General features: G+C 44.2%; 1 protein-coding gene across 2 annotated transcripts in view; it reads left to right on the plus strand.

Moving 5' to 3' along the window:
• Positions 1–237: 237 nt before the first annotated feature.
• OS9 (OS9 endoplasmic reticulum lectin) overlaps positions 238–27,094 on the plus strand; it is a 33,601-nt gene continuing 6,744 nt past the window's right edge. For both annotated transcript variants that reach the window (XM_066614025.1, XM_066614026.1), the window contains exons 1-12: positions 238–327; positions 9,867–10,043; positions 11,596–11,659; positions 13,511–13,587; positions 14,719–14,817; positions 15,284–15,485; positions 16,664–16,774; positions 17,478–17,584; positions 21,169–21,211; positions 22,414–22,502; positions 23,379–23,621; positions 24,451–24,688. In XM_066614025.1, the coding sequence (XP_066470122.1) occupies positions 316–327; positions 9,867–10,043; positions 11,596–11,659; positions 13,511–13,587; positions 14,719–14,817; positions 15,284–15,485; positions 16,664–16,774; positions 17,478–17,584; positions 21,169–21,211; positions 22,414–22,502; positions 23,379–23,621; positions 24,451–24,688 (1,462 nt within the window). In that variant the 5' untranslated portion in view covers positions 238–315. The remainder of the gene's footprint in view (positions 328–9,866; positions 10,044–11,595; positions 11,660–13,510; positions 13,588–14,718; positions 14,818–15,283; positions 15,486–16,663; positions 16,775–17,477; positions 17,585–21,168; positions 21,212–22,413; positions 22,503–23,378; positions 23,622–24,450; positions 24,689–27,094) is intronic.

The raw sequence follows: 27,094 nt of genomic DNA on the forward strand, positions 1-27,094 counted from the left end.
TTTTCCCAACAGGAGCTGTCCCCTTTGTATACGCGGCCCAATGAGAATGCGGTGACGTCATGATTGGCACCTCAGCCGGGCGGTAGCGTCGGAGGCGCTGAGGGCAAGGAATGGGCGGAAGCAGCTGCTGCCGGCGAGGGCGAGCGCAGAAGCCGAGAGGGGAAGATGGCGGCGGCGCGCCTGTTCGCGGGGCTGTGCGGCCCTCTGCTGCTCCTGGGGTGGGCGGTGGGTGGGGGGAAGGCGCAGCTGGGCACCCTCAACCTGCACGAGCTGGGCGAGCTCAAGTACGGCATCGAGATCGGCGCGGAGCCCGTGATGGCCGGGCAGGTGAGGGGGGCAGTGTCGGGGGCGGGCTGGGGCGCCGCGCCCCGAAGGGGTCTTGGGGGCAGAAGGGCGGGCGGCTCTGGCTGGGGGGACGCCTCTGCCCTGCGCTGGGGGGGCACTGCCAGCCTCACTGCGTGTGCTGAGGCTCTGGGGGAAGCCTGCCTGTCACTGGCTAGGCTCACACACACACACACCCGTACGTGCACACCTATGTCTACACGCACGCGTATGTCTGTACACACATGTATGTCTGTACACACGTATGTCCGTACATGCACGCGCACACGTATGTGTACATGCACACACTTATGTCCGCACGCATGAAATCAGGGATTTGCAGTGGGTGGAAGGCAGGGGAGGCAGAGTCCTTCGAAAAGCAGCACCACCACTGCTGTGTGAGGTGTGCAGACACTCACAACCCATGCCCCTTGCACTGTCCAGGCTCTGCACTTGGCACTTGTGAGCCTCACTCAGCAGCAGCACTGTTTTTCAAATGACTCTGGTGGGGAGGCAAAGACCTGGGCTCATTCAAAGCAGTGGCTCCCAAACTTTTTCCACTGGCGACTCCCTTGACCTGCTGCACCACTAGCTGTGGCTCCCCTTCAGGGCCACAATCCTATACCTTGGGTAGGGTGGCAAGTTTTTCATGAGGATCCCCCGACTGGTTTCCACGGCTCCCCAGGGAGCCACGGCTCACACTTTGGGAACCACATCCCAGAGAGAGAGAGAGAGAATCTTATGCATGTGGGGATAGTGGAGCTATGGCAAAAAGCTGGAGCAAATGTTTATGAAATGCAAGGGTTTATGATAGTTTATGAAGTTTATGATAGCCTGTGCAAGGGTCTGATAATGGGGTTTCCCAAACTGTGCATCTGGAACCCGTCAATGGGTCGTGACCTGATTGTTGCTGGGTTGTGAGACTGAAACTGACAAACTGTTGGCTGCCAAGTGACTTGTACTGAGCCCTGTGGAGAGCAAAACTGAGTCCTGTGGAAAGCAGAACTGAGCCACATGTGCTTGTTTACTTGCAAATACGTAACTTCCCTGGTTCTTATCAGAGGCCAGGTGAAAGGGAATGCAAGGCCACTAGAATGGTCCCAGTCCAACAAACATAGAGCTCAACTCCAGAAGGCAGTTCCTCCTCCCCCCCCCCACCATAGTAAAAAGGTTAAGAACAGAGACTTGAGTGGTTGGTAAAATGAAACTTTTTAAAAGGCTTCATAAAGCTAGAAAGCTAAACTCAATAGAGCAGAGTTTTTCAAATTGTGGGTTGGGTACCCACTAGGTGGGTCGCGAGCCAATTTCAGGTGGGTCCCTATTCATTTCAATATTTTATTTTTAATATATCAGACTTGATGCTACCATGGTATGTGACTGCATTTAGGGAAATGTTACAGACTTGTACTTTTAACAAGCTACTATATATAGTCTTTTAACAATGATAGTAAATGGGACTTACTTCTGGGTATGTGTGGGTAGGATTGCAGCCTAAGATTGTTAAAAATTTCCCTTCTTGATGATGTCACTTCCAGTCATGACATCACTTCTGGTGAGTCCTGATAGATTCTCATTTTAAAAAGATCCCAGTGCTAAATGTGCTAGAACCACTGCAGTAAAGTGTCATTTTAAAAAGTGGATCTGGGTGCTTTAAGGTTTGGGAAACTCTGCTCTGATATACTTATATACAGTAATTTCAGAGCATGCAGAGTAGGTATGGAAACCTGTGGAGTGGCAAAGAAACCTCAAATTCCAGAACAGTGACTTGTTTTAAATTTGTTGTAACAAATATAGTAACAAGTTTCTTGGTGTCTTAAAGACAAATGGGTTTATTGTGGCATGAGCTATATGTTGCATTCCTGAACTGGTATGTAGTGCTCCATCTCTTGTTTTTTTTTCCTTCAGACCTCTCCTCCAAATTGACCTTTTCCACATGGCTGTTGGTTTTATCTTCTCAATTCTCATTCCCAATTCTAATGAAGCTTAACTGTGTGTATCAGAATCACTTGCATTTGTCCCTTATTCAGTAGTTTTCTCTATCATCAGTCCTAGATAACTTATTTATATCATGCAATTTTCTGTCACATTTTCAGAACCATCAGCATGGCAAAAACATATCAAAGAATACAGTTAATTACAACAAACGTTGTAATGCCCTGCAGACAGGGATATACCTATTTTTGCTTGTGTCATTCCATAAGATACAATGCACACTGATGGGGCTGTATGAATAATGGGATAGATTAGTGGGGATTTTTGTTTTTTTGGCATCAAATAGTAAATATGAATTTTGCAGAGAGATGTTGCAGGCCATATTGTTGGCATTTTGGGGAACCTGGTCAAAAAGTGGAATAACTTTTGCCCCAGTGTTTGCAGCTTCTCTAATTAGGTCAGTCAGTTTAACCCAAAAGCTTAGCTGAGATGCTTACATCTCTAACCAATGTAAGATGAACACCTAATCTACTAGACCAGTGGTTCCCAAACTTTTTCTAACAGCAGCTTCCTTGACCTACAGGTCCTTTGGCCAAGGCTGCCCATTAAGGCTACAGTCCTATACATTTTCATAGTGCAGTGGGTTTTCACAAGGCTTCCAAGGCTTTCCTGGCTAGTTTCCACGGGTTTTCCTGGGGAGCTACAGTTCACAGTTTGGGAGCCATTGCACTAGACCTTTTATTTTCCTCATGGTAGGTTAGTGTTCAGTTCATATGAAACCATTGTAGGGACCTACTTCTGTGGAAAAAATGCTTAACTTATGAAATGGTTGGTTGGTTATTTGAAGAGATGGTAGATACCTATCCAGTATCATTTACCTGGAAAAAGGAAAGACCTGAAGATGGGGGGTGAGAGATGATTGTGTTTTTCTTTATTAGTAAGTGCTTTAGAAAATTTATTGGAAGTGATCCTCATTCACCCCCCTTTACAGGTTAGTATCCCTGATGTGGGTAAGCATGCAATCCTTTTTCATTACCCTAGGCATGTTGCAGCATGGGAAAGGGGTCTTACCCATCACATCAATGTGCATTCTGTCTTCTCTCTCAGGAAATTTCAGGATCAGATCTGCTAATCTGGTGCCCCACAGAAGAAAACTTGCACTCCCTATATGATTCGCTATTGCCCTAGATTAGAAATAGCATTGTGTCAAAGTAATTGACTACATCTTATTCCCCCCCCCCAATTCCTATAAGTAGGGAACTGTGTAGGAGCATTTATTTTATTGCAATCTGGAATGCTCAATGTAAGCTAGGAATTCTGAATGTTGAAGAATTTGGCTTCCTTAGACTGCTGTCCTATGCACGCTTTCCTGGGAGTAAGTTCCATTTCACACAGTGGAACTTTCTTCTGAGTAGGTACGCATAAACTTGTGTTGCCAGAATGTCAGTTTTCCACCATCTTAAAAATAAATGAACAGAATATGTGAGTCTGGCAAAATTTCGGGCCCTGACAGTTCTCCATTGTGCCTTCTTCCTAGCTGTAGTGAAGATAATTTTTTTTAAAAAATATGCTCAAGCACATTTGTGTAGTTAATTCAGATCACACAGCTTGGACCAGACTAGAATTTGGCTGTACTGCATCTAGGTCCTTGCTTAACCCCTTGTCTGTTGCTTTTCTTCCCATAGCTTTCTTCTTTGCCCTTTTACAAGTATAGTGATGCTCTTAGCTAGATGCCCCAGTGTATGTTTACTGCTCTGGCAAGAATTGCATCATTCTACCTAAGTCTTGTACCATCTGTGCTGTGCGTGACCCAGGAGAAAATCAAAGATTTACTAGAAGTGGCTTGAATGTTATTGCTATTGATCTCCTCCATGGAAAGGAGATCCAAAAAGCCGACTTAAACCTGGTAGAGCCATATAGCTCATTTGCTGACTTGCCTGCTGGCTTCCTCCCTTGTTCTGGAGGGAATCCGGGATCATGGAGGATCTGGCCTCTTGTCAGAGTGATGAAGTTGCCTCTGTTGCTGTTTATTCACAGCTGTATTTAGCAAGGGAATTCCTTGCTGCATGTTTGTGAAGTGTGATCAAAACTTTTCAGGGAAGACCTTATTTGTAGCTGAATAGATGCTAGTAGGTTTTCTTTCAAATTAGATTCATGGTTTCTGTTAAGGGGCAGTTTAAAAAGATGACAGATGACGTTGTTATTCTCTTGAAGCGACGCTGCTAGCCACAAGCACCCTCTGCACTCAAGAATCACTTGTTTTAATATATGACAACCCAGTTTTGTCTAGCAGGTGTGTCTCATAGTACTGTCTCATCATAAATGCAACTGTTCCTGGAGAACCAGGACACCACCTGCCTTTTGGCCAGCTGGGGTCTGAAACTTTTACTCCATTGAAATACTTGCTTTGATTTTACACTCTCTGATTTTGACAGCTATGAAGACACCCTCCCCAGCCTTAACTTTCTCCATTTTGGGCAATACAGCCTTGATACTTTCTAGCAGAAGTGAGATCTTTAAGGAAGGAATACAGACATAAAAGAAAGCAAGGGAGCAGAATGAAAGAAGAATGAATGATTCTTCTTCAAGTGCAGAAGTCTTGCTCTTCAAGTCTCCTCTTACCCTATCATGCTGCACACACAATCATTTTCAAAAAGGTAGACATAAGTTCATCATTTGGGACTGTCTTTTGTCTGAATCAGTCTTAACAAAAAAAAGATGGGACATTGAGCCATCCACTACTCTGCTCCTGTGAATGCTTACAAGAGACTGTAACTACACCAACGTTTGAACTGGTGTCTATTGGTTGAAAATTCCTGTTTCTATTAGGCTTCCTGTGATATGGGTTGGTACACTCTGTACTTGGTACTCTTTTATAATTGCACTGCTGTTTGGGGGTGGGTAGGGCTTAGTCCTGCTTGACAAGGATAAGTTTGGCTTTAGGCCCAACACCACTAGCAGCAAGGGAGTTGCTTCCCTATGACAGGGTTGTGTGGCTCTGCAGTAAGTCCTTAACACCAGGACCATGTAGATGGGGGCAGTTACACAGATCCTTGACACCTGATCAGCAGTCTCCCTCCTTGCAAGGTGACAGTTTGATGAAAGGGTCCATGCAATTGACCCTGCCTGCATAGTTGTAGTATTCAGCTGCTTACCACAGTGAAGTAAAATCTAGCCCCAGGGGAATGACTTCCATGCTACTGGGAGTATATGTTGGGCCTTGGCTAGAAGTAGACAGAATTGTATGTGTCTGTTTTCCTTGCCAGTGGTTGAGGTTTGGAACTGAACATGTGCCATACCAAAGGAAACATGGCGTTTGTGGTTGGGTTGCTGGCAGCAGCTCTAAGGAAGACAGTAGGTCTCTGTGAGGTCACTTCTGTCCAATCCAAGACTTTTAGCCACTTACTTGGTTGCTTGTGATGAGTAAGAATCTCTTCCAAATGATCAGAAAAGGAAGCTTTACAAATCTGGTTTCCTTTTTTTTTCTATGCCACAGGGCTGACAAGCTAGTCAAATTATTCATGCACTGGTAATTTTTGTGGGCTTAGTTGTAAGGCTGCCTATAGGCCAAAAGGTTCCTGCCCTGTCCTCTAAATGGTTACTGAAAGCCCATTTGTACCCTAGGTAGAAAATCGCTGTTGTGAGGCTTATGAGTTTGTTTTTGGCAGCCTCCATTGCAGTTAGTTTTTGGATGTGTGTGAATTTTTTTTAATGGAATTGTTTTACTATGTTTTGTTAGCTACCTTGATATTAGTTATAATGGAAGGCCAGATGTACATTATGCAAGCTTCTTTTGCATGCATTTCTCCCTTTTGGCTTTGCATGCAAATTCACTGAGGTCCGAATCCTATCCAACTTTAAAGTGCTGATGCAACTGTGTCAGTGGGGCATCCTGTTCTCTTATATCGGGACTGAATTATCTGCATCAGCACTGTAAAGTTGAATAGGATTGGGCCCTCCCAAAGCACCTTGTGTGCTGTTTTACCAACTTTCCTTAGCAATGTGCAAATTCATGAAGTGTCTGGGCAAATTCTGGGGCATATTTTCAGGGTATGGAGGAAGGAGAGTCAATAACTGGGCTCAGTAGGCCTAGTTGGCATCTCCTTTTGAACTAAGTATGCATCTGATTGCACTGAGCAGCCTGTGAGGTATAATTCAAATAAAACCTTACAATGAGATGCCAAGTTTCTAGAGTCAAGTTCAATGCTGGTATAGCTATAAAAGTCATTCTGAACATATGTGTGATAATCTAGGGCAGTGTTGGTCTGACTTGAAGGGAGGAAGAATTCTTTAGCCCTTCATTAGGAGTAGATTAGTACCCCAAGGTGCTAAATATCTGAGAGGGCAAAAGTCAGGAAATGTAAGTAAATGGGTTTCTTTAAGATGTGTGTTTATATCAGGGAGCGAAAGAAGCCTAAGGCTTGCCAGGCGAGGAATAACCATGGCCTTGGCAGATGGCTGTGGTCTCCTGGCAATGAAAAAGAAAGCCCTATATGTGCTTAGATTCTTTTTTTATAATTTCCAGAGCAGCATGTGTGCTGCAATTATGTGGAAGTGCAGAAAAGTCACAGAAGGCAGTAATGAGCGTGGAATCACCCGACTGGTCAGAGGGCATGTGATGGAACCACCTTGCTGAGACCAAACAGGTTTAGGTGTGGTTGGTACTTAAATGGAAGACCATGTCTCTTGCCTTGAGGTCCATGATGGAGGAAAAACAGGTTGGAAGTGTAGTGATATGAATCCATCTTCCTGAGAACTCAGCACTTTGTTTTTGAAAAACAACAACAAATGCAAAATAGTAAAAATAAATGAGACCCCAAACATTTTTCAGGTAATGGGAGGGAATTGGGCCTGAAAGAAACACATCTTCTAATACTACTTTCCAGCGCCCCCTGCCCAAGCCCTTTAAGCTGCAAGGGGAAAATTGAGCTTTGAGCAGACTTAGCTGGTGTAATCAGAGGCAATCCAAAATTCCATTTTTCTTCCCCACCACAAAAATTTTTGCATACACTTGCTTGCTTCCTCCCACACCAGCTGGTGGCTGGCTGAGAGGTGGGAGGGAAGCCAAGCTGAGTCATTTGAAATGACCAGGACCAGAGCTGCCTACGGTACAAAAGCTCCATCTCCCAGCCCACTTGGCTGCTTTCCTAAGTGAGTGAGCTTGGCGATGGAGAGGTGACTATGGCCTCCCTCTTTTTTTGTCCAGCAGAGGAAAAGAAGGAGGCTGCTGGTGCCTGAATTGGAGCACCAACTAACAGCAGCAGTGGGCAGATGCGAGGTGCAGGGCATCCCCTCCAACATGATGCAACTTTCTGTCTGTATCATCAGTGGGCCTGCACTAGCTGGCATATCACAGGGTGCATGTCCTCCTTTCCCTCCAACTGGAGAAAAACCAGTGGTGGGTTGTTTGTTTCCTTCAACATAACTTCTAGCTCTGACCATTTGTCCCCTTGGTGGTGCTTGCCTGTATGTTCGACAGCAGCTTTACTATTAGAAATTGAGGAATAAACTATTTTGTGAAAGGTGTAAACTAGTTTGCTTAGTTTATAAGACTCTCAGAACTCTACTTTGTTTACCTTGGCACAGAATTTTGGTGGTTGGGGAGCCTTTAGCTCAGTGTACACACAACTGTGGACATCAGTTAAAATGCCCCAGTATTAACTAGTAATTTGTCAAGTTACAATGCAGAGTTAGGGGAAAGAAGTAGTAGTAGTGTTTGTTAGTACCTAGTGCAGAAGCTTGTGCTTGACTGAAGGGTCAAGTGAGTTTTAGTGTTTGATTATTACAATTATTTATCAGTGTATATTTTGTGCTTAAGCTGTTTCAGACCACTTTTTATGACAGATTTAAAAAACAACAACACAGCAATTGAGAAAACAGATTCTGTTCAGTTGAGCTGTCCCACTTGAATTCCCATGGTGGTGGTGGAAAGGCAGGACGAAAATATTAGTCAAGAAATGTAGTTGCCAGCATGGCCATATGGCTCTGTATTCCTGCACTTAAGGTTTGTTTAGCCTCTGTTCTGTTCTTGTGTCCTCATGACTGATAGTTTTCTATCCCTGGGACCTGCAGGGATGCAGAAAGAGAAGAGAAGCCCCTCTGTTGGCCCACTGATGAGTTTTCAAACAGGGGGGCAAAGTTAAGTGAATCAGAGGCTCTTCACGCCAAGCCACTTTTGGTGAAAAGTTTCTGTAAACTTGACTGTAGCAGCTGCCAAAAGCTGACTTGCTGCTGGTCAGTTTTTGTGCCTGTTTTGGAGGGCTAGATTGTAGTTGCTGAGCACCTGGAGCTCAGGGTGACCTTGCATGGGGCCTGGCCTTGCATGTTCATATTTATATTCCTTGCCAATTGCATGTTTACCTCTAAAGAGCATCTTGGTGACTGGCCCCTTTGCAACCTGGATACATATTATTCCGTATCTACGCAGGAGAAGCTTGAAGGTCTTTCATGCCCCCTAACTGCACCTTCCAGGTGAACTTATGAGCAGAGCTGTTTGTACTGATAGCTTTTGAGGAGCTTTTTAAAAAATAGGTGATGCAGCATACAATTAAAAATAGTAAAAATAACACCAAACAGTAGATACAGGAAACTTAAAATGCAAATGGAAAATGGGATTTCCTGAAGGCACCCAAAAGACAATAATGTAGGATACCAGATAAGCTCATTATACTATCTGTCTCAAAGAACAGGCAATACTAATGCTTTCTGTAGAAGTGCAGGGTTTCTTTGCTTAGAAACTTCAACTTTCATTTAGTGTTTTTTTTTAACTCAAGTTTCTAGGCCTTAAGACTGTAAACGAGGGCTGAAAAAAAATGTGGTCAATGCCTAACATAATTGCAGAACCTGGGAAAGGAGTGGACACAGAGAGGCTATTACCGTCCCCCTGAGTCACAAAAGCAGAATGGGTCATCGTGCACAAAGTAGTTAATATGGTTAATCACTTCATTTGCGCCATTGATTGAATTTTGACTGGCATAGTACAGAATTTGTTTCAGGTGCAGATTAGACAAGGTTTGCCATGTGGCAGGTGGTGAGATTAAACAACAACAACAAGAAGCATTTCTTCAAAAGATTCTTGCTTGCAAAGCTGGTCCCTGGGTAGCACAGTGTATAAAGCACTTTGCAAATGAAAAATGCAAAATTAGTGGAAAGTAACAACAGTAGTAATTCTTGAGTGTTTGGTAGTACGTGGTGCAGAAGCTTTTGTTTGGCTAATCACTTGACTGAAGGGCTTCTGGGATTTCTTTGCTTTGGGAGTTGGGTGTGTGTAGACTATCTCTAATGTAGAGATGCTCTAACTTGGTCACAGTGGGTTTCCCCAAGAGAGGAGACAAATGGACAGGATATTCAGTTTGCTGAGGTTTTTTCAGTGTCATGTGGTGCAAAGAAATGAATTGAAAATAGGAGGGAGCTGGGTCATATAGTGGAGCTATAAGATCACTTGGAAGTCTGAGACTCGCTTTACCTACAAACACTGTCCTTGCCCCCATACCTGCCCCTTGCAGCTTCACTTTTTCTGTCTCCTGGACACACCTAGACTTTTTAGGGCTGGTGACACTAATGCCTGCAACTAATTATTCTCACTTGCCGATCTCCTTGTTTAAATTTTCCAGAGTAAGTCATCTGAAGTGGTGACCGTGTCCTCCAAATACAAGCAGAAATATGAGTGCCGGCTTCCAGCTGCTGCAGTGAAGATTCACCAGGACAAAGAGGAGGATTCACCAAGCTACACTGGACTGGGGATTTTAGAACTGTTGAAGCCCATGGAAGAAGCTCCTTGCCTCATTAAGGTGATTTTTGGACTAGGGTTGGGATGGAGCATTGGGAGATCATACACAACCAAGAAAAGGGATGGATTACACAGGCCTTCAAAACTGAGGGTCAGAAAAACTTTTTTCCCCAAAAATTATGGTGGCTTTATATGAATTTGGGATGCTGATTCCAAAAATGGCATCAGTATCTAGTTTTGGAGATACAGCATACCTTTGTTAGTGAATGATTCAAGCAGCTTCCTCATGAAAAAGCCTTGGCAGGTGTAGGCTTCCTCATTGGGAAGCTGAATGAAACATTCACTAATGAGACAATACCATATCTCTGAAACTAGATGTTATAGGGCAAAAACGATGCCTTTTTTTGAATCGGCACCCCAAATTCAAATACAGTATGCCCAGGAATAGGTTTAACTTTTAAGACAGTAAAATGTGTGTTGGCCTGTGTCACAGCCCTGGGATTATATGTGTCTTTCAATTACTTTCTTCCTTGGATTTACCCTGAAGAGCTTTTCCTCACTCAAATCAAATAAGACCAGGATAGCAAGATTGAACCAAACTCTTCATTTATTTAGTTTTTTGGGGAAGGGGGGAATTGTCCTTCTCTTAATCATCATTAAAGCCCTCTTAATGAAATTGCTCATATTGCCATTTTACAGGTGTAGGAATTGAGATTGGGAGTGCAATCCAAAGCACTTGCTGGGTTGGTGCAAGTCACTTGCGCCAGCCCAGGAGTGTTGCAAACTTGCTGTAAGGCACATTTGCAATAACCTGTGAGCCTGGTAGGCCAGCTCAAGGGTGTGTGCTGGCTTCCTGGCACCAGATCTAGCCCAGAGAAAGGTATGTTTGCGTTGGTTTAGGGAGGCCAGTTCAGGGGGTTGGGAGGGAGAAATGGGAGTGTTTTTGGGGGGAGGAAGGCCGGTGTGTGGACTGGGACCAACCTTGGGCACTTAGGCCATATCCTAACCCCCCTCCCTAACCCCCTCCCTATCCTAACCCCCTCCCATATCCTAACCCCCTCCCGAGCAGCCTGGTGTTACACCAGGCTGCTTGGATCTGTGCTAGCATTTTAGCTGCTGAAGATCCAAGTAGCCCCATGAGGTGACTGCCTCATCACATGGAGTAAAGGGAAATAAATCCCCTTACTCAGAGTTGCGCGGGATCCACCTCCTACCCTACACTGGATACATCACGGGCCGGCCTGCCTGCCTGTTCCAGTGCAGGATAGGATTTGGCTGCCCATGGATTGCTGGCTCTGGCACATTTCAACTTTCTTTGGGCTGCAGGAGTAGGAGTTGTAAGTTTGTCCCTGCCACAGATAAGGTTGGTGGGAATGTGGTTGTGATTTGGTTATCAAAGAAACATGAGGCATGACAAGGCCACTCGCTCATTTTCATGTTCTAGTTTGACTGTTTTGTCCACTGTCTTCATTCGCCTGCTCTGGTTACAGAGTTCATGTCGTACACTTTAAAAAAAATGTTTCTTTCTTAAAGTGAAGATGTCCAATACTGAAGGGAACTTGGCACAATCTTGCTTCAACCAAATACTTGTAACATTCTCTCCTCTCATTCAGACTAAGAACTGGTGGACATATGAATTCTGCTATGGGAAGCACATCCAGCAATACCACATAGAAGGTACTTTGTGTTCTCTTCTCTTGGTTTCTCAACTGACAGACTGTTCTAGGATGAGTTGCACATACCATCAGGAAGGGGCCCCTCAGCAAAACACAGGATCCCAGTATTGTAGAAAAGAGTCTAGTCTCCATAACTTATTATATCCAAAATATATAATTTTGTTATATCATTATATCAAATACATCCATGCAAATAAAATGATTCAACAAAGATGTGTATGGAAATCAATGTAATTTGATTGTCATGTAGATATGCAACATCCAGTTGTTCAGAAAAAACAAATAACTGGCAGTTAAAAATCTATTGACAAGAGAGTCAGATAAGTCAGATCTCATTTCAAAAACAGCTTTGTCAAAGAATAATGACCAAAATATTCCTTACAAACGCATAATGTTGTTTGAACAACCCTATGCTCTCAGAAGCAGCTGGATCTATGAATTTTCCTCACTTGTGCTGCTGGAGACAATTTTTAAATGTAACATTGAGTGTTGTACTTTCCAGTCTCCAGCATACAAATCCTAAAATCCAAAACCGAAGGTGTGGAGAGAAAGTTCCAAGAAGACACTCTCTGATTCCTCTGTTTAATTTCAAAACAACTTGAAGTTTTAAGTTCATCCTTGAAGCAGTAGTAACTAACCAGAAACCTAGACAGAATATCTTTAGTGTACCTAGGCATCTATTTGATAGTAGCGATGATGATTTTAATAAATGGATTGATGATGGCAAATGCAAATCAGAGACCTTCCTCCCTCCCCTTGCCATTTCTGTGCTGCAAAAGAGAGCAGGAGCAGGTTGCAGCAGACAAGAGTTGAGAAAGACGAACTACTTATTCCTTCCTTGGGCTGCTGCTTTTCCCAGCCCCCGCTTTGCTTCTTCATTTACGACATCAGTTGGGTATCTGCTGTGTCAAGTGATGAAACATGACTATGTGGAGGTATTGAAAAGCAGTGGGCAGGACGGACACCCTCCCCCTGCTTCTTCTGTCTTACAGTCTGCAGTGGAAAACCATTCTCTTGAACATGTGCTGGCACTATCAATATAGTTCCACCACTCAACTGACCAAAGTGTTTTGTGATATTATTTGAGTAATCAATACACATTGCAGAATTGGATGGTGGGAGAGAGGTTCCTTTGATCAGTAACTTTCAGACTGATTCTTTAAGTAGACTATTCATCAGTTATAACTATTAAATAAGAAACTTTAACCAGAAACTAGAAAGGTCCGGTTAGCTTTTTTCAACTGGTTAGTGGAGTTGGGAGGTTGCTATGTGCATTCCCAGATTTTCCTTTTAGCCATGAACACATCGTTCTCTGTTACCTTATCACTTTCTGCTTTTTCCTTTTCTCATGTTGACCCAATATTTTTTACTCAGTGCCATATTTTTCTTCATCAAAGTCCTAAATGGACTAATTAGCACCTAAGTGTTATTGGACTTCATACATAACAAAAAACAGACAACCCTGTTGACTTGCTTTTCTTTCCACATTCATGATTTTAACGCTGTTAAAACTTCAGGGGTCTTGTGCTGCTGTCAAAAGATTTAAAAATGCAGACCTGCACTGATTACTGACTGATTTGCTTTTTAGCGTATGCACGAGTTATGTTTTCAGCAGTGGGTGAAAAGTGTCAGCCCCAGTATCATTTTTGGTTTAAATAGTAATCTGATGTAGCCATAAAGCAACCAGACCAATAACCTCAATTTTGACTTTGAGGTGACTTATTCAGATATTTTCCCAGGCTCTGATCCATGATAGGGTGTCCTTTTCCCCACCCTTTTCTTGCTGAGATCTTTATTTTATTCTCAGTTTACTTACCTGCTGTTTGCATCTCTCCCTATACTTGCATTACAGAGTCTGAAATTAAAGGTGACATTTTGTACCTTGGATATTACCAGTCTGCATTTGATTGGGACAATGAAACAGCCAAGGTAAGTGCTTCATAAGAACAGCTCCACTGGATCAGGCCATAGGCCCATCTAGTCCAGCTTCCTGCATCTCACAGTGGCCCACCAAATGCCTCAGGGAGCACACAAGACAACAAGAGACCTGCATCCTGGTGCCCTCCCTTGCATCTGGCTTCCCCTGCCCACATTGCCTTTGTGTAGTGGGGAAGGGCCAGAATAGGTGTCCCTTGGATAGGTCCAAAGAACTGTGGCAAAGGCTCTCTTCCCTCCCAACGCTTAACTCTTTGGTTAAATCTCACGAGGTCCTGGGCTTGACAGGAAAGATGAAATGGAGTTTAAAAGATGACCCTTTCTTCGCTTGAGTCTAAAGCACTTTGATTTGATGTATTTTGGTACCAAAAATTAAGCACTGTGGAATCCGTAGCGTGCAATATTGAGCTGGATGTCTGTGAAACTATTCCTATATTGGGGCAGTACAGCCTTGTTGTGATTGTACCACAAAACCATCTGCTATACATGCCCATGTTACTGGGAATACTATGGGGGGGATATTCTCTGTTTATCCTTTTGTGTAGTTAGCTGTCAGTTCAGAAACCTGTTGGGGTCTGAGCAGCTTTTGCCTTGTGAATAAGGAGGATCTTTTACCAGAGGTTTCCTCTGGTACTGTAGAAGGCCCCATGAGCTATGAGCAGGATGGCCTTCAGTGCCTGACTATCTGCTTCAAGAACCATCAGTGTCTGCTTTTTTGGGGGGGGGGGGATAGCCCTCCTGCAACATGTCTGTTCCTTCCCTTCTTTCTTCCATGCCACTGGTTCCATCTTCGTCTACCATCCCACTGGTACCCTCACTTTCATGTGTGCTTCAATTATCCCTGGATAATTCTGGGATGCTGGTAGTGACATCTGTTACTGCGCTATGGTAAAAGTAAAAAGCTTTAGACATGCTTGTCTAAATTCCAACTTGAATCTAGAACCGAATGAATACCAGAGTTTTCCTCTGGTATTGTAGAAGGCCCAGTGAGCTATGAGCGGTATGTCCTTCTGTGCCTGCTTCAAGAACCATGTATGACTGTGTATAAAAGGCCTGCAACTTTTTGGAAGTAAAAGCAACATAACAAACTGTATCCTTGATACTCTGATTCTCCTTCCACTGCAGGCTTCAAAACAGCACAAGCTGAAACGGTATCACAGCCAGTCCTACGTCAATGGATCCAAATGTAACCTGAATGGGAAGCCCAGGGAGGCTGAAGTCAGGGTAGGAATCATGTCACATCATTGAGAAGGTTTCCTGAATCAGCAGCTAAGAGGAGTCAAGAGTCTATCGCCTGACCTACAAAGTTATTGATCTGAAAGTCTCCACCTTATAGAGTTCATGTAATCTGAGCAGTCCCCTTATTATGGAGGAAGTCCCACTATTAGGAGAAAGCCATTCAAAGTGCTTAGCCAGTTGGGGGTGGGCTGTAAAGGCTGGACCAAGGATGCCTGGGATATGACCATATCCCTCATTGCATACCATGTTGTATGTGTGCGGTGTGTGCTTTGTTTCTACTGTGGTTGCTGGATGTTGACTACTGTCCTTTCCACACAAGCACAAATGAAAGAATCCTTGGGAGAAAAGTTCATATGATGAAGCAGAAGGAAATAGAGGCTGCCAGACTAGGTAGTACTAGGTGTAAATGAACCTGACTTTCGTGTTCCCCCCCCCCATCTCTTGGTTACAGTTTCTATGTGAAGAAGGATCAGGTGACTACATTGCTCGCGTAGATGAGCCCCAGTCCTGCTCCTATGTGCTCACTGTCCACACCACTCGCATCTGCCATCACCCATTTCTGCGACCTCCATCCACTGCGACCCCCCAGACCATCCGTTGCCACCCTGCCCTGAGCCCCGCTGAGTATGTGGAATATGTCAAGGCCCAAGTCTGTAAGTACGTCTAGACAAGAGAAGGTAAAGGCCTCATGGCCAGGGCTAAATACTGAGGCCAACTTCTCACTGGGACTTCTCCTCCTGTCGGAAGGCAGGATTGGCATGCTCAGATTGTGGCCTAGATTTTGGAGCACCTCCTTTTGCTTTGAGGTGACAGTATGTGGTGCCCCACAACTTGCTTCTGCTTTGTATCTAAGAGAAATAGAACTATGAGCCAGTGTGATGACCTTCATCCCCCCAAAAAGGCTTCTAAAGATTTTTGTATTTGAACGGTGTATGTGTGTGAGAAAGAGAAGTCTGGTTTGCCCCATTGTATGATAGTTTGCTTTATTACAGAAATGCTTAGACCAGGGGTGCCCAAACCCCGGCCCTGGGGCCACTTGCAGCCCTCGAGGCCTCTCAATGTGCCCCTCAGGGAGCCCCCAGTCTCCAATGAGTCTCTGGCCCTCCAGAGATTTGTTTGAGCCCACACTGGGCTGACGCAATTGCTCTCAGCGTAAGGGCGACTGTTTGACCACTCGCATGAGCTATGGGATGAGGGCTCCCTCCACTGCTTATTGTTTCATGTCTGTGATGCAGTAGCAGCAGCAAAGGAAAGGGCAGCCTTGCTTTGTGCAAGGCCTTTTATAGGCTTTGAGCTATTGCAAGACCATTCATTCATATAGGTTCATATTTAATATTTATGTAAACTTATGCAAATTTATTCAAATTTTAAATATAAATTAATTTTTTCCCCTGCCCCCAACACAGTGTCAGATAGAAGATGTGGCCCTCCTGCCAAAAACTTAGGACACCCCTGGTTTAGACCAATAGCATGGTTATACCACATATTGGGAGTGGCAATGGGGTTTGGAGATGTTTCTCTTCTCGGTGTTGGTGTGTTTCTCACATCCAGTAAGAAAGGAATGGGTGGGTTCTTGCATAAGCGCTGGCTGGCTAACTTGGCTCCCCTACAGAGGTTTAGCCAGCCCCACCTTGCAGTCCTTCAAGAGCTATGCAATAACCTGACTTTTCTGTTCTTCCTTTGGATGGAGTTGCTAAGGTTGCATTCTTAATTTTGTGGATTTTAGTGTGGTCTTTGCTTTGATTTAGTTTAATTTTTTATGTGTAGGGGGAGTGAGATGTTTGTAAATATCAAATTAATACAGAGGGCACCCTCTTTCTCTTTCCTACAGCTGATACCAAGCGCAAAGTAGAGGAGATCTCAGAAGAGCTAAAAACTCTAGACACACGACTGTGGAATGGCCAGGACTCCAACAGAGCTGTTCAAGATTCAGATGGAAATGGTATCGCATTACTTAATAATAACGCAGAACAAGAAGTAAAATTGTAGCATAAATTGCTGGAAAAACTGGTACTAAAAGTACATCGGGTACGAACTAGACAAGTCTTTCTGGGAAAGAGCATTCCATTGATAGGATGCTCTCTAGAAGACGCTCAGGAGCAGGAAGGGAGACATGTGGCCTGTGTGGCCAAGGCGCTGGCACTTGTCACGCCTTGTGTTTGAGACCACTAAGATAACTAAACATTTAAATTTTAAAAGTGGTAACACTGTGCATACTGAGCTGGATAAACATCAAGATCTTGCACCCAATAAAAAGCTAAATTTGATGAAATGTATTCAGATATGCATGTGATTGCAAAGTAAGCAAATTTTTTAAGTTTACTAGTCAGTGGGCGGACCAAGGAGCTGAGCAGGATACTGGAGCCATGGCCAATGGAAGTCTGTCTTGGCCCACACTCCCCTGACCCCCTCCCCTGGTACATCGTATCAAACTTCCAAACCTGTGGGCACTACTTACCTTTGCAGGTTTAGGGACTAGAAACTTTGAAGGGCAAGCCGTCATTTCTGAGCATGCTGAACTCCATGTCTACAAAATTCTGCATTTGCAATGCTACTGAATCCTTGGTCCAGACTATATTGTAGAAATGTTGGGAGGCCCTGTTTCTCCCCAGCCGCTAACAGTCTTGCATTGCATGTTTGGCTAGTGACTCCATCTCCTCCCACTGAGAGTGATGCAGGCGATGACTCTGAGTTTTGGGAGAAAGTGCTGCGTGGTGATGGAAAAGCAGCCCAGACACCCGATGAAACCAAGGTAAGCTACACTGTTGGGCAGAGAGTAGTTAGGATCAGGTACAATTACTTGTTATGACACACAATCCCCAAGGCAGGTAGCACACTCTCTGTCTCTTTTTTCTCCCCCACCCCCGTTTCATTAATCCTTCCAATTACTCTGTGATATTGGTCATCAGTTCTTTTTTTTTCCCTCCAGTTAAGGTAAAATGATGAATTGATGTGCATGCACACTGAACCTAATATTGTTGATGAAGTGAGGATTCCTGGTTAAATGACAGCAGTGTTGCAAATAACTGAAACACCTCCACCCGCTTGATGCACTCTGCTAAAGAACTATAGCACAAAAACCTTTTCCCCTGACTGAGATGACTTGCCTCTCATTACTGTTGGTATAGTTTCACTGTTGCTGTGGTGATCTCCAGGGTAGCACCAAGAAGGGCTGCACTCACCTCTTTGAATCTGGGCTTCTCCCTACTGCTTCAGGGCCTTTAATTCACAAGACAGTAACCTAATGGATGTGTGGTTCTGATGTGAGCTCAAACCTGTCATTCAGCTAGGGGTCTGGCTGTCCATTGATAGGTGACCCACTGAGTTTCCTAAGGAGGGACATAAGAACATACGAACAGCCCCACTTGATCACGCCATAGGCCCATCTAGTCCAGCTTCCTGTATCTCACAGTGGCCCACCAAATGCCCCAAGGAGCGCACCAGATAACAGACCTGCATACTGGTACCTTCCCTTACATTTGACATAACCCATTTCTAAAATCAGGAGGTTGAACATACACATCATGGCTTGTAACCAGTAATGGATTTTTCCTCCAGAAACTTGTCCAATCCCCTTTTAAAGGCATCCAGGCCAGATGCCATCTCCACATCCTGTGGCAAGGAATTCCACAGACCAACCACACGCTGAGTAAAGAAATATTTGCTTTTGTTCTGCCCTAACTCTCCCAACACTCAATTTTAGTGGATGTCCCCTGATTCTGGTGTTATGTGAGAGTGTAAAGAGCATCTCTCTATCCACTTTATCCTTCCTGTGCATAATTTTATATGTCTCAATCATGTCCCCCCTTAGGTGTCTCTTTTCTAGGCTGAAGAGACCCAAACGCTGTAGCCTTTCCTCATAAGAAAGGTGCCCCAGCCCAGTAATCATCTTAGTCGCTCTCTTTTGCACCTTTTCCATTTCCACTATGTCCTTTTTGAGATACAGCGACCAGAACTGGACACAATACTCCAGGTGTGGCCTTACCATTGATTTGTTCAATGGCATTATAATATTAGCTGTTTTGTTCTCCATGCCTTTTCTAATGATCCCAAGCATAGAATTGGCCTTCTTTACTGCTGCCACACATTGGGTTGACACTTTCATTACCTATCCACCCCCCCCCCCAGATCTTTCTCCTGATCTGTCACAGACAGCTGAGAACCCATCAGCCTATATGTGAAGTTTTGATTTTTTGTCCCAATGTGTATGACTTTACACTTACTGACATTGAAACTCATCTGCCATTTTGCTGCCCATTCTGCCAGTTTGGAGAGATCCTTCTGGAGCTCCTCACAATCACTTCTGGTCTTCACCACTCGGAAAAGTTTGGTGTCGTCTGCAGACTTAGCCACCTCACTGCTCAACCCTGTCTCCAGGTCATTTATGAAGAGGTTGAAGAGCACTGGTCCCAGGACAGATCCTTGGGGGCACACCACGTTTCACCTCTCTCCATTGTGAAAATTGCCTGTTGACACCCACTCTCTGTTTCCTGGTCTTCAACCAGTTCTCAATCCAGGAGATGACCTGCCCTCTAATTTCCTGACTGTGGAGTTTTTTCAGTAGCCTTTGGTGAGGTACCGTATGGAATGCCTTCTGAAAGTCCAGATGTTATAATGTCCACGGGTTCTCCCGCATCCACATGCCTGTTGACTTTTTCAAAGAATTCTAAAGGTTCATGAGGCAAGACTTACCCTTACAGAAGCCATGCTGGTTCTACCTCAGCAAGGCTTGTTTGTCTATGTGTTTTGAGGACAAAAAGGAAGAGTGTCTTTGCAGACCTCCTTGCTTTGCTTCTCACCCATACACCCAAGCCTTGATTAGGTAGTGTGCAAGGCATCTGAGGGCCCAATCCTTTCCAACTTTCCTGCACCAGTGCAACCGCAGTTCAGCCCCGAGATAAGGGAACAAGTGTTCCCATACCTTGAGGAGGCCACTGTGAATGCATCCACATCACAGGATGCAGTGCACAGCCCATTGGCACGACTGCACCGGCACTGGAAAATTGGATAGGATTGGGCCCTGAGATGGGGGACCAGTTGCTCTTTGGGCTAAAGCACTAGGCAGGTTGGTGTTAATCTAATCAAATGAAAAGATTTACTGAGGATTAAAACAAGGCAAGCTAAAAATCAAATAATTTGAATCAAGATTCAATGTTTAAAATAAAGAAATTCTAACGAAGGTTTCCTTGATTTTGAAAAGTCCTTTTAAAATTCATCTTCCTCTTGGCACTAGAGGGAAAGATCTTGAACTCTTTCCCAGCTGGATGGCATAATGACTTCTATTGTGGTTCGGCTGGCATCTTGCAAGACACTGCATACAGCTTGCATCTTGCTCCCTTAGCTAGGCAGCTCTCTTCTATCCCATTTTAGAAAACACCCACCCCCTGCTCTGATTGACTTGGTGTAAAATAATGGAGGAAGCATTTTCTGCCAAAAAGGATACTTGCTCATGACAGTTGCTTAATAGTGCACTCCCTAAATACTGAATTGCAGCATTTAGTGCAGCCTGACAGTTGAGAGAGCTTGGCCTTTGATCATGTGGAATGTGGTTTGAAGCTTTTTTGTGTGTTTTGCGTTTTTTTTGTGTGTTTTGCGAATTACTGCAAGCTTTTGGGCTAGAATGGCTTAGACAAGGATATTTTTCAAGCCAAGTGGATACAGCTAGCAATTGTGTTCCAACACTGAGTTCAGTACATAACAGCAGTCATGTATAATGAAAAAAATGAATTCTGTTTCTATGAAATGTGTATGTCCTTTGGGTGTAGAGCTATGCACTGTATGTATATGAATATTGTTGTCTTATTTGCAAAACACAATAGAACAGTGTTTCTCAAACTGTGGGTCGGGACCCACTAGGTGGTTGCGAGCTAATTTCAGGTGGGTCCCCATTCATTTCAGTATTTTATTTTTAATATATTAGACTTGATGCTACAATGGTATGTGACTGCATTTGGGGAAATGTTACAGACCTGTACTTTTAACAAGCTACTCTGTATATTCTTTTAACAATGATAAGTAAATGGGAGTTACTCTTAGGTAAGTATGGATAGGATTGCAGCCTAGCATTGCAAAAATTTTTCCTGCTTAATTATGTCGCTTCTGGTCATGACATCACTTCTGGTGGGTCCTGACAGATTATCATTCTAAAAAGTGGGTCCCAGTACTAAATGTGTGAGAACCACTGCAATAGAAGATGCACATGGCATCCTCATTGGTCAGAATGACCAATGACCATAAGAACTCAAAGGCTAGTCACTCTGAAACACTCTCCCACCTAGCCCTACAACTGTGGTTCTTATGTGAAGCTCTCCATTTCTATATCTTTTGTTTTTCCAGGAGGAAGAGCCAATCATAAAGACAGCAGACCATCACTTAGCAGGCAAGTGGAACCATAACCAAATGTGCTGTGGTGTTGGATCTAGGGAAAGTATATGAGCCAAGTGGGAACCCCCCCCCCCCCAAAAAAAAGGAGCATTCAGCATGGGGAAGTGTAGAAAAGGGGATTCGGAAGTCTGAATCCATCCACCCTCCTTCCCCCCCCCTTTAACAGGACTTGCTTTTAGCACTTTAAATGGCCTCTAAGTGGATCTCTACTGTTATCTTTGTAAATGTACTGGAATTAATTTTGCTGATCTGTGTTGAGCATGCGCCTTTCCTTTTGAACATGGGTCAGTGTGCATTGATCCAAACTAATTTTCTGAAGGGGGTCAGAAAAGGTATTAAAAATAGTAGATTTTAAGTCATTCCACAGCTGTGCGTATTGACAGTATTAAAAAAGAAAAACTCTGCACAAACATAACTTGCCCTTTACACCAAGAAAAGCAATTCTGTGATTATATAGAAATTTTATCAGCACTTACCTTGCTTCTGCCAGTGATGAGGAGAGCCAGAGACATACTGAACTCCTCCAATCCCTGGAAATCCTGCTGAGTCCTCTTCCTGATTTTGAGACTTTGTTTCACCAAACTATACCCAAATTTAACCAAATGTAATTTTTAAGTTTATTTGTAACCTTCAGATTTGACATCTTGCTTTTTTATTTAGAGAAGAAATGAAATATGAAGGGCTATTCACACATTACAAATGTGGAATCTGTGTTCAGTATAGAATCTGTGTTCAGTGTTCAAATGCAGTTGTTCATATGTTGTGTTCAACACATGTACAGTAGTGTGCACAATCTACCCTGCATGTGAAGATAGAGTCCCTGGATAGACTAGTTCTAGTTCTCTACGCTAGATCTAGCTCACTTCTAAAACAGAATGTATGTGTAGCACACATGTGTGCAGACAGTATATATTCATATAACAAAGTGTGAATAGCCCTTGAGTATCTCTGAATGCTTAGGGAAAAATTGGAAACTTAATGGGTGGGACTCATTAATCAGTAGAAGCAGAATGTTTTGCCTAATTTAAATGTATGCAAATTGGCTTGATTTGCATGACTTCTATAGGTTGTAGGATTTGGTTTTCTTTGCTGCACAACTTTAATGGGGTTATGCAGCTTGGAATACACAGAATTTTGATGAAGTGATTCTTGCCAGCCAGCCACTGGGTCTGACATATTTTTGTCTGATTCTTTCAGATTTCAAGAAAAAAATTCACTTCAAAGTTATCAGGAACCCTGGGGACCTGGTTCAGTTCATTCATGAGTTGAAGGAGAGTGCTAGGAAGGTAAGGCTTTGTGGCCAGGCTTGCTTCCTTCCAGGTTGGTTCAATTAATGGCTATATCAAACTTTTGTGTAAGTGGCATAGAAATACATTTTTGGTGTCATTTAAGCTGTTCATGGTGGTTGTGGCAGGCTGGACATAAGATGTGGCTCGGAAAACTCTGTTTCTCTGAGCCTCCAGATTAGATCATGCATCATAGAATTATACTGCTCCTCCATTGTTGTGTGGCCCTATGTTAGGCTGAACCACTTATCCTGCAGTAAAGATGTGCAGAGGAATTCAGCCAATCTTGGTCTGCTTGGTTGATGAACGTGGCTGAGAATCTAGAGCAGAAAGCTGTCCCAAGTTGTTGTTGTCTCTTCCAAAGTCAGTAATCAGTTCTATCCTTAGGATAGAACTTACCTATCCTAAGGATAAGTGACTTACCTTAAAGTTCACTTTGGGGGCACATTAATTTAGGTAATAGTTGAGAAAGGGGATATATTTAAAAGATCAGATCTTGTCCTTGGGGGAGTCTGAATCTCCAGTGACAGGATATGTGTTTTCATGGAAATACTTTTTGGAAAGATTTTTGTAGAAGTGTCTGTAAAAATCTAACATTGGAATTGGTCGTGCAGGTATTGCTTTTTCCCTAGGACAGTCCCGTGAATGGGAGATTGCAGGAATCTGTCATCCTTCTTTGCATCTTCCTTGAAAAATCCCTGGATAGCTGCATCAGGATCAATGTCCTTGGCAATACTATGTGCCTGCCTCCCTTTTGATCTAAAAGATATCCCATGAAGGCAAAATCCTGCTTCTCTCTGGCTGGAGTTGAAATACTTTGGAAAGGCAACCTTCCCTTGCAATTTCTGTAATCTTTCCCTCTGCTCTTCTTTCCAGAGCAAAGAGAAGGCTAGTGAATCAGAGGAGACATCCCAAGAAACCCCACCAAAAAATAAGCCACCTCTAGAGACTGAACCCCCTGAGGAAAGGGGCCAGGAGGAGGAGGAGGAGGAGGAAGAGCTACTGGGCAAGTTTGAGAAGGAGCTGGAGGACATCTTGCTACCCAAGACAGAAATGGCCAAGCTGAAGGAGGAGGTGAAATCTGAGATGGAGAAGGAGTTTGATCACATAATTGATGAGGCAAGGAGTCAAGGGATCGGTTCTGTTTGCCTGCTTTCTCTCTCTGCTCCAAAAAGCATTTCTAAAATCAGTCTCCAGTTCTAGTTGTTCTTAACTACTTCATTTCTTGCTTGCATGCTCAGGCTTACCATACCAGAGGAAAGGATTGGGCTTTTTAATGTAGAAAACCAGACCAATGTGATGGGGGAGGGGCAAGGGCCATGATAGGAGACTTACACTGTTTAGATTCTACTTTATTCTCTGTTTTTTAAAATGCAAACTCTTCTAGGGCTGGCCATTGCACTGATTGGGCTCGATTGGGCTTTGGCCTTGGGGGGGGGGCATTGCAAGTAGATTGCCCACTGCCACAGCCAGATGTCACTCATCAGCTGACATTCATGAGGCTGGCATGGCAAGTGGAGCCCCTCTACTGGTGGGTCCTCCTGCCTGTCCACATGTGGCTGAAATGGGCTCCCCTGGAAGCGGTTGGTGGGAATGTCATCGCATCACCTCCACCTGCTTCCAGGTGCTGTGCTTTGCTGCAGGCACCATTGGCCCTAGGCGTGCCTTCTCCCCATCCCAGTGAGTGGGGGGCCATGGAAGGGTCCCCATGGGGGGGCAAAAGTGTTGCATTAGGCCCCACAATTCCTAAGCCTGGCTGTCTTCTGCTTTGTCAGTGTTAGTGGTTAAGATTTAAAAAAATGATTTTGTTGGCATTTTCGCTCTTGGAGATGTCAGGCTAAAGAACAGGTTATTGCAATCTTGTAATAAATAAAATAGTTAGGTTCTTCAATAAATAGTTAGGTTCTTCAAAAGATCTTATATTCTTTACCTGATCATTTCCTGGCAGGTGGAGGATGAGCTGGAAACAGAAGGCCTGAAAGGAGAGTTCGATCGGAAGCAAGCCTCCAAGTCTTTAGCTTCAACCCTCAACAAGCTTATTGACAAGCTGGACTCTGGCAAAGTCCCTAATAAAGGTGACAAGGAACAGGAGCAGCAGCAGCTGCCACTGTTGCCAGAGGAGGAAGATGAGGGGGCTGCGAGTGAAGGAGATGCTGTGAAAGACAGTGCAGCCAAGCCAGCAACTGGTACATTTTTCTTCTGGTTGTCCCTGCAGATAGTGGAATTTACTGTTTTGAGTGTATTTGCTAAATCTGTGGATATTTCTGAATTGGCCAGCAGAGGGTGCCATTTTGCTGTGAATGGAGAAACAAAGGATGCACTTGCTCTCAAAGACCATTACGGAATGTCTGGGAGTGACCTCAAATGATTGTGAGAGCAAGTGACTCTCGTAAATTGTGGCATGAACTAAGAGTAGTATAGTAATGGAACATGTTGGGCAAGGCTCTGAACTTCCTATGAAAGCTTTGAGAGCCAGTCTCTCACAGACCGGCTTCTTCCATTCTTGGAACCTGCAGGGAACTTACAGGCTGAAGATGCTTGTCTATGTAAGCAATGAATATTTGAACCTAGACCTGAAGTATCTGTTCTCTTAAAGTGGTTTGGCTGTTCACAGGATACAAAGATGTGCATCTTCAACCATTTTTCAATCTGCTTTTTCTTACTGTGGGACAAGAATATGACTAGAGCAGTGGTTCTCAAACTTCCAGGGAGATTTGCTCCGGGGAAGTAGGTCTTGGCGGGGCAGGGGCAGCAAAGCAATCCCCAGGATCGTGCCCCTATGGGGGCAGGGGGGCTATTTTTTAACTACCTATAAGTGCTCCCATGGTCCGGGGGTGTGGGGAGTCTTGCAGAGTGCTTGCAGGGCTCCCTTTGGCTTCTAAACAGTGAAAGTTGCAAGTGCAACTAAACTGGAAATTCCATTCTGGTTGAATTGCTCTTGCAGCTTTCACTGTTTAGAAGCCGCGGGGAGCCATGCAAGCGCTCACAGGACTCCCCACACCCCCGGACCATAGGAGCATGTATTATTATTATTATTATTATTATTATTATTAACAGTATTTATATACCGCTTTTCAACTAAAAGTTCACAAAGCGGTTTACAGAGAAAAATCAAATAACTAAATGGCTCCCTGTCCCAAAAGGGCTCACAATCTAAAAAGATGCAAATGGATACCAGCAGACAGCCACTAGAACAGACATTGCTGGGGTGAGGTGGGCCAGTATGGGTAGTTAAAAAATAACCCTCCTTCCCCTGCAGGAGCGTGATCCTGGGGATTGCTTTGCTGCTTTCCCCTGTCCCGCCCCTTAAAGGGAACGGGGCATCGTTACACAAGCTGGTGGGTCACAACCAACCAGTTTGAGAACCACTGGACTAGAGAAAAGCACTGTAGGAATTGGAGACAGGAGCTTTTCGGACATAAGAACATAAGAACATAAGAACAGCCCCACTGGATCAGGCCATAGGCCCATCTAGTCCAGCTTCCTGTATCTCACAGTGGCCCACCAAATGCCCCAGGGAGCACACCAGATAACAAGAGACCTCGTCCTGGTGCTCTCCCCTACATCTGGCATTCTGACTTAACCCATTCCTAAAATCAGGAGGTTGCGCATACACATCATGGCTTGTACCCCATAATGGATTTTTCCTCCAGAAACTCGTCCAATCCCCTTTTAAAGGCGTCTAGGCTAGACGCCAGCACCACATCCTGTGGCAAGGAGTTCCACAGACTGACCACGCGCTGAGTAAAGAAATATTTTCTTTTGTCTGTCCTAACCCACCCAACACTCAATTTTAGTGGATGTCCCCTGGTTCTGGTATTATGTGAGAGTGTAAAGAGCATCTCCCTATCTACTCTGTCCATCCCCTGCATAATTTTGTATGTCTCAATCATGTCCCCCCTCAAGCGTCTCTTTTCTAGGCTGAAGAGGCCCAAACGCCGTAGCCTTTCCTCATAAGGAAGGTGCCCCAGCCCCGTAATCAGCTTAGTCGCTCTCTTTTGCACCTTTTCCATTTCCACTATGTCTTTTTTGAGATGCAGCGACCAGAACTGGACACAATACTCCAGGTGTGGCCTTACCATCGATTTGTACAACGGCATTATAATATTAGCCGTTGAGAACCCAATTCCCATTTAAAGTGTTGTGAAGTTAGTGGGGCAAAAAATTGCTGTTTGCTCACTTGAGGCATGACTCCTGCTTCGGTTTGCTGCTGCTTAGCCACTGCCAGTTCCAAATGAATCGGGAATAATGTTCTGCTATGGAGTAGTTTGACCACCTACATAACTGCCAAAGTTCTCAGCTCCTCCTTCAGGACCTTTGTCTGTAATGCCAACCTTTATCCATTGTGCAGGTTGAGCAAAATTATGCTGTTTTTTGTTGCATACCATTCTCTTTCTCTGGTTGTGGTAAAGGGCAAGAAGCCAAGTTGGGCCCTGAAGCTGTGGGCACCCTATTTGACCTTTTGCTTTCTGACAATCCATCTAGCTAGTGCCTTTATCCATTTAGGTAATGCCTTTGATCATATCTCTAATGCAGTGGTTCCCAAACTTAACCTGGGTCATAACACCCCCTCAGCCTCTTCTTCCCAGTTC

The sequence above is a fragment of the Tiliqua scincoides genome, chromosome 2 (genome assembly GCF_035046505.1).
Source record: "Tiliqua scincoides isolate rTilSci1 chromosome 2, rTilSci1.hap2, whole genome shotgun sequence".
Lineage (NCBI taxonomy): Eukaryota > Metazoa > Chordata > Lepidosauria > Squamata > Scincidae > Tiliqua > Tiliqua scincoides.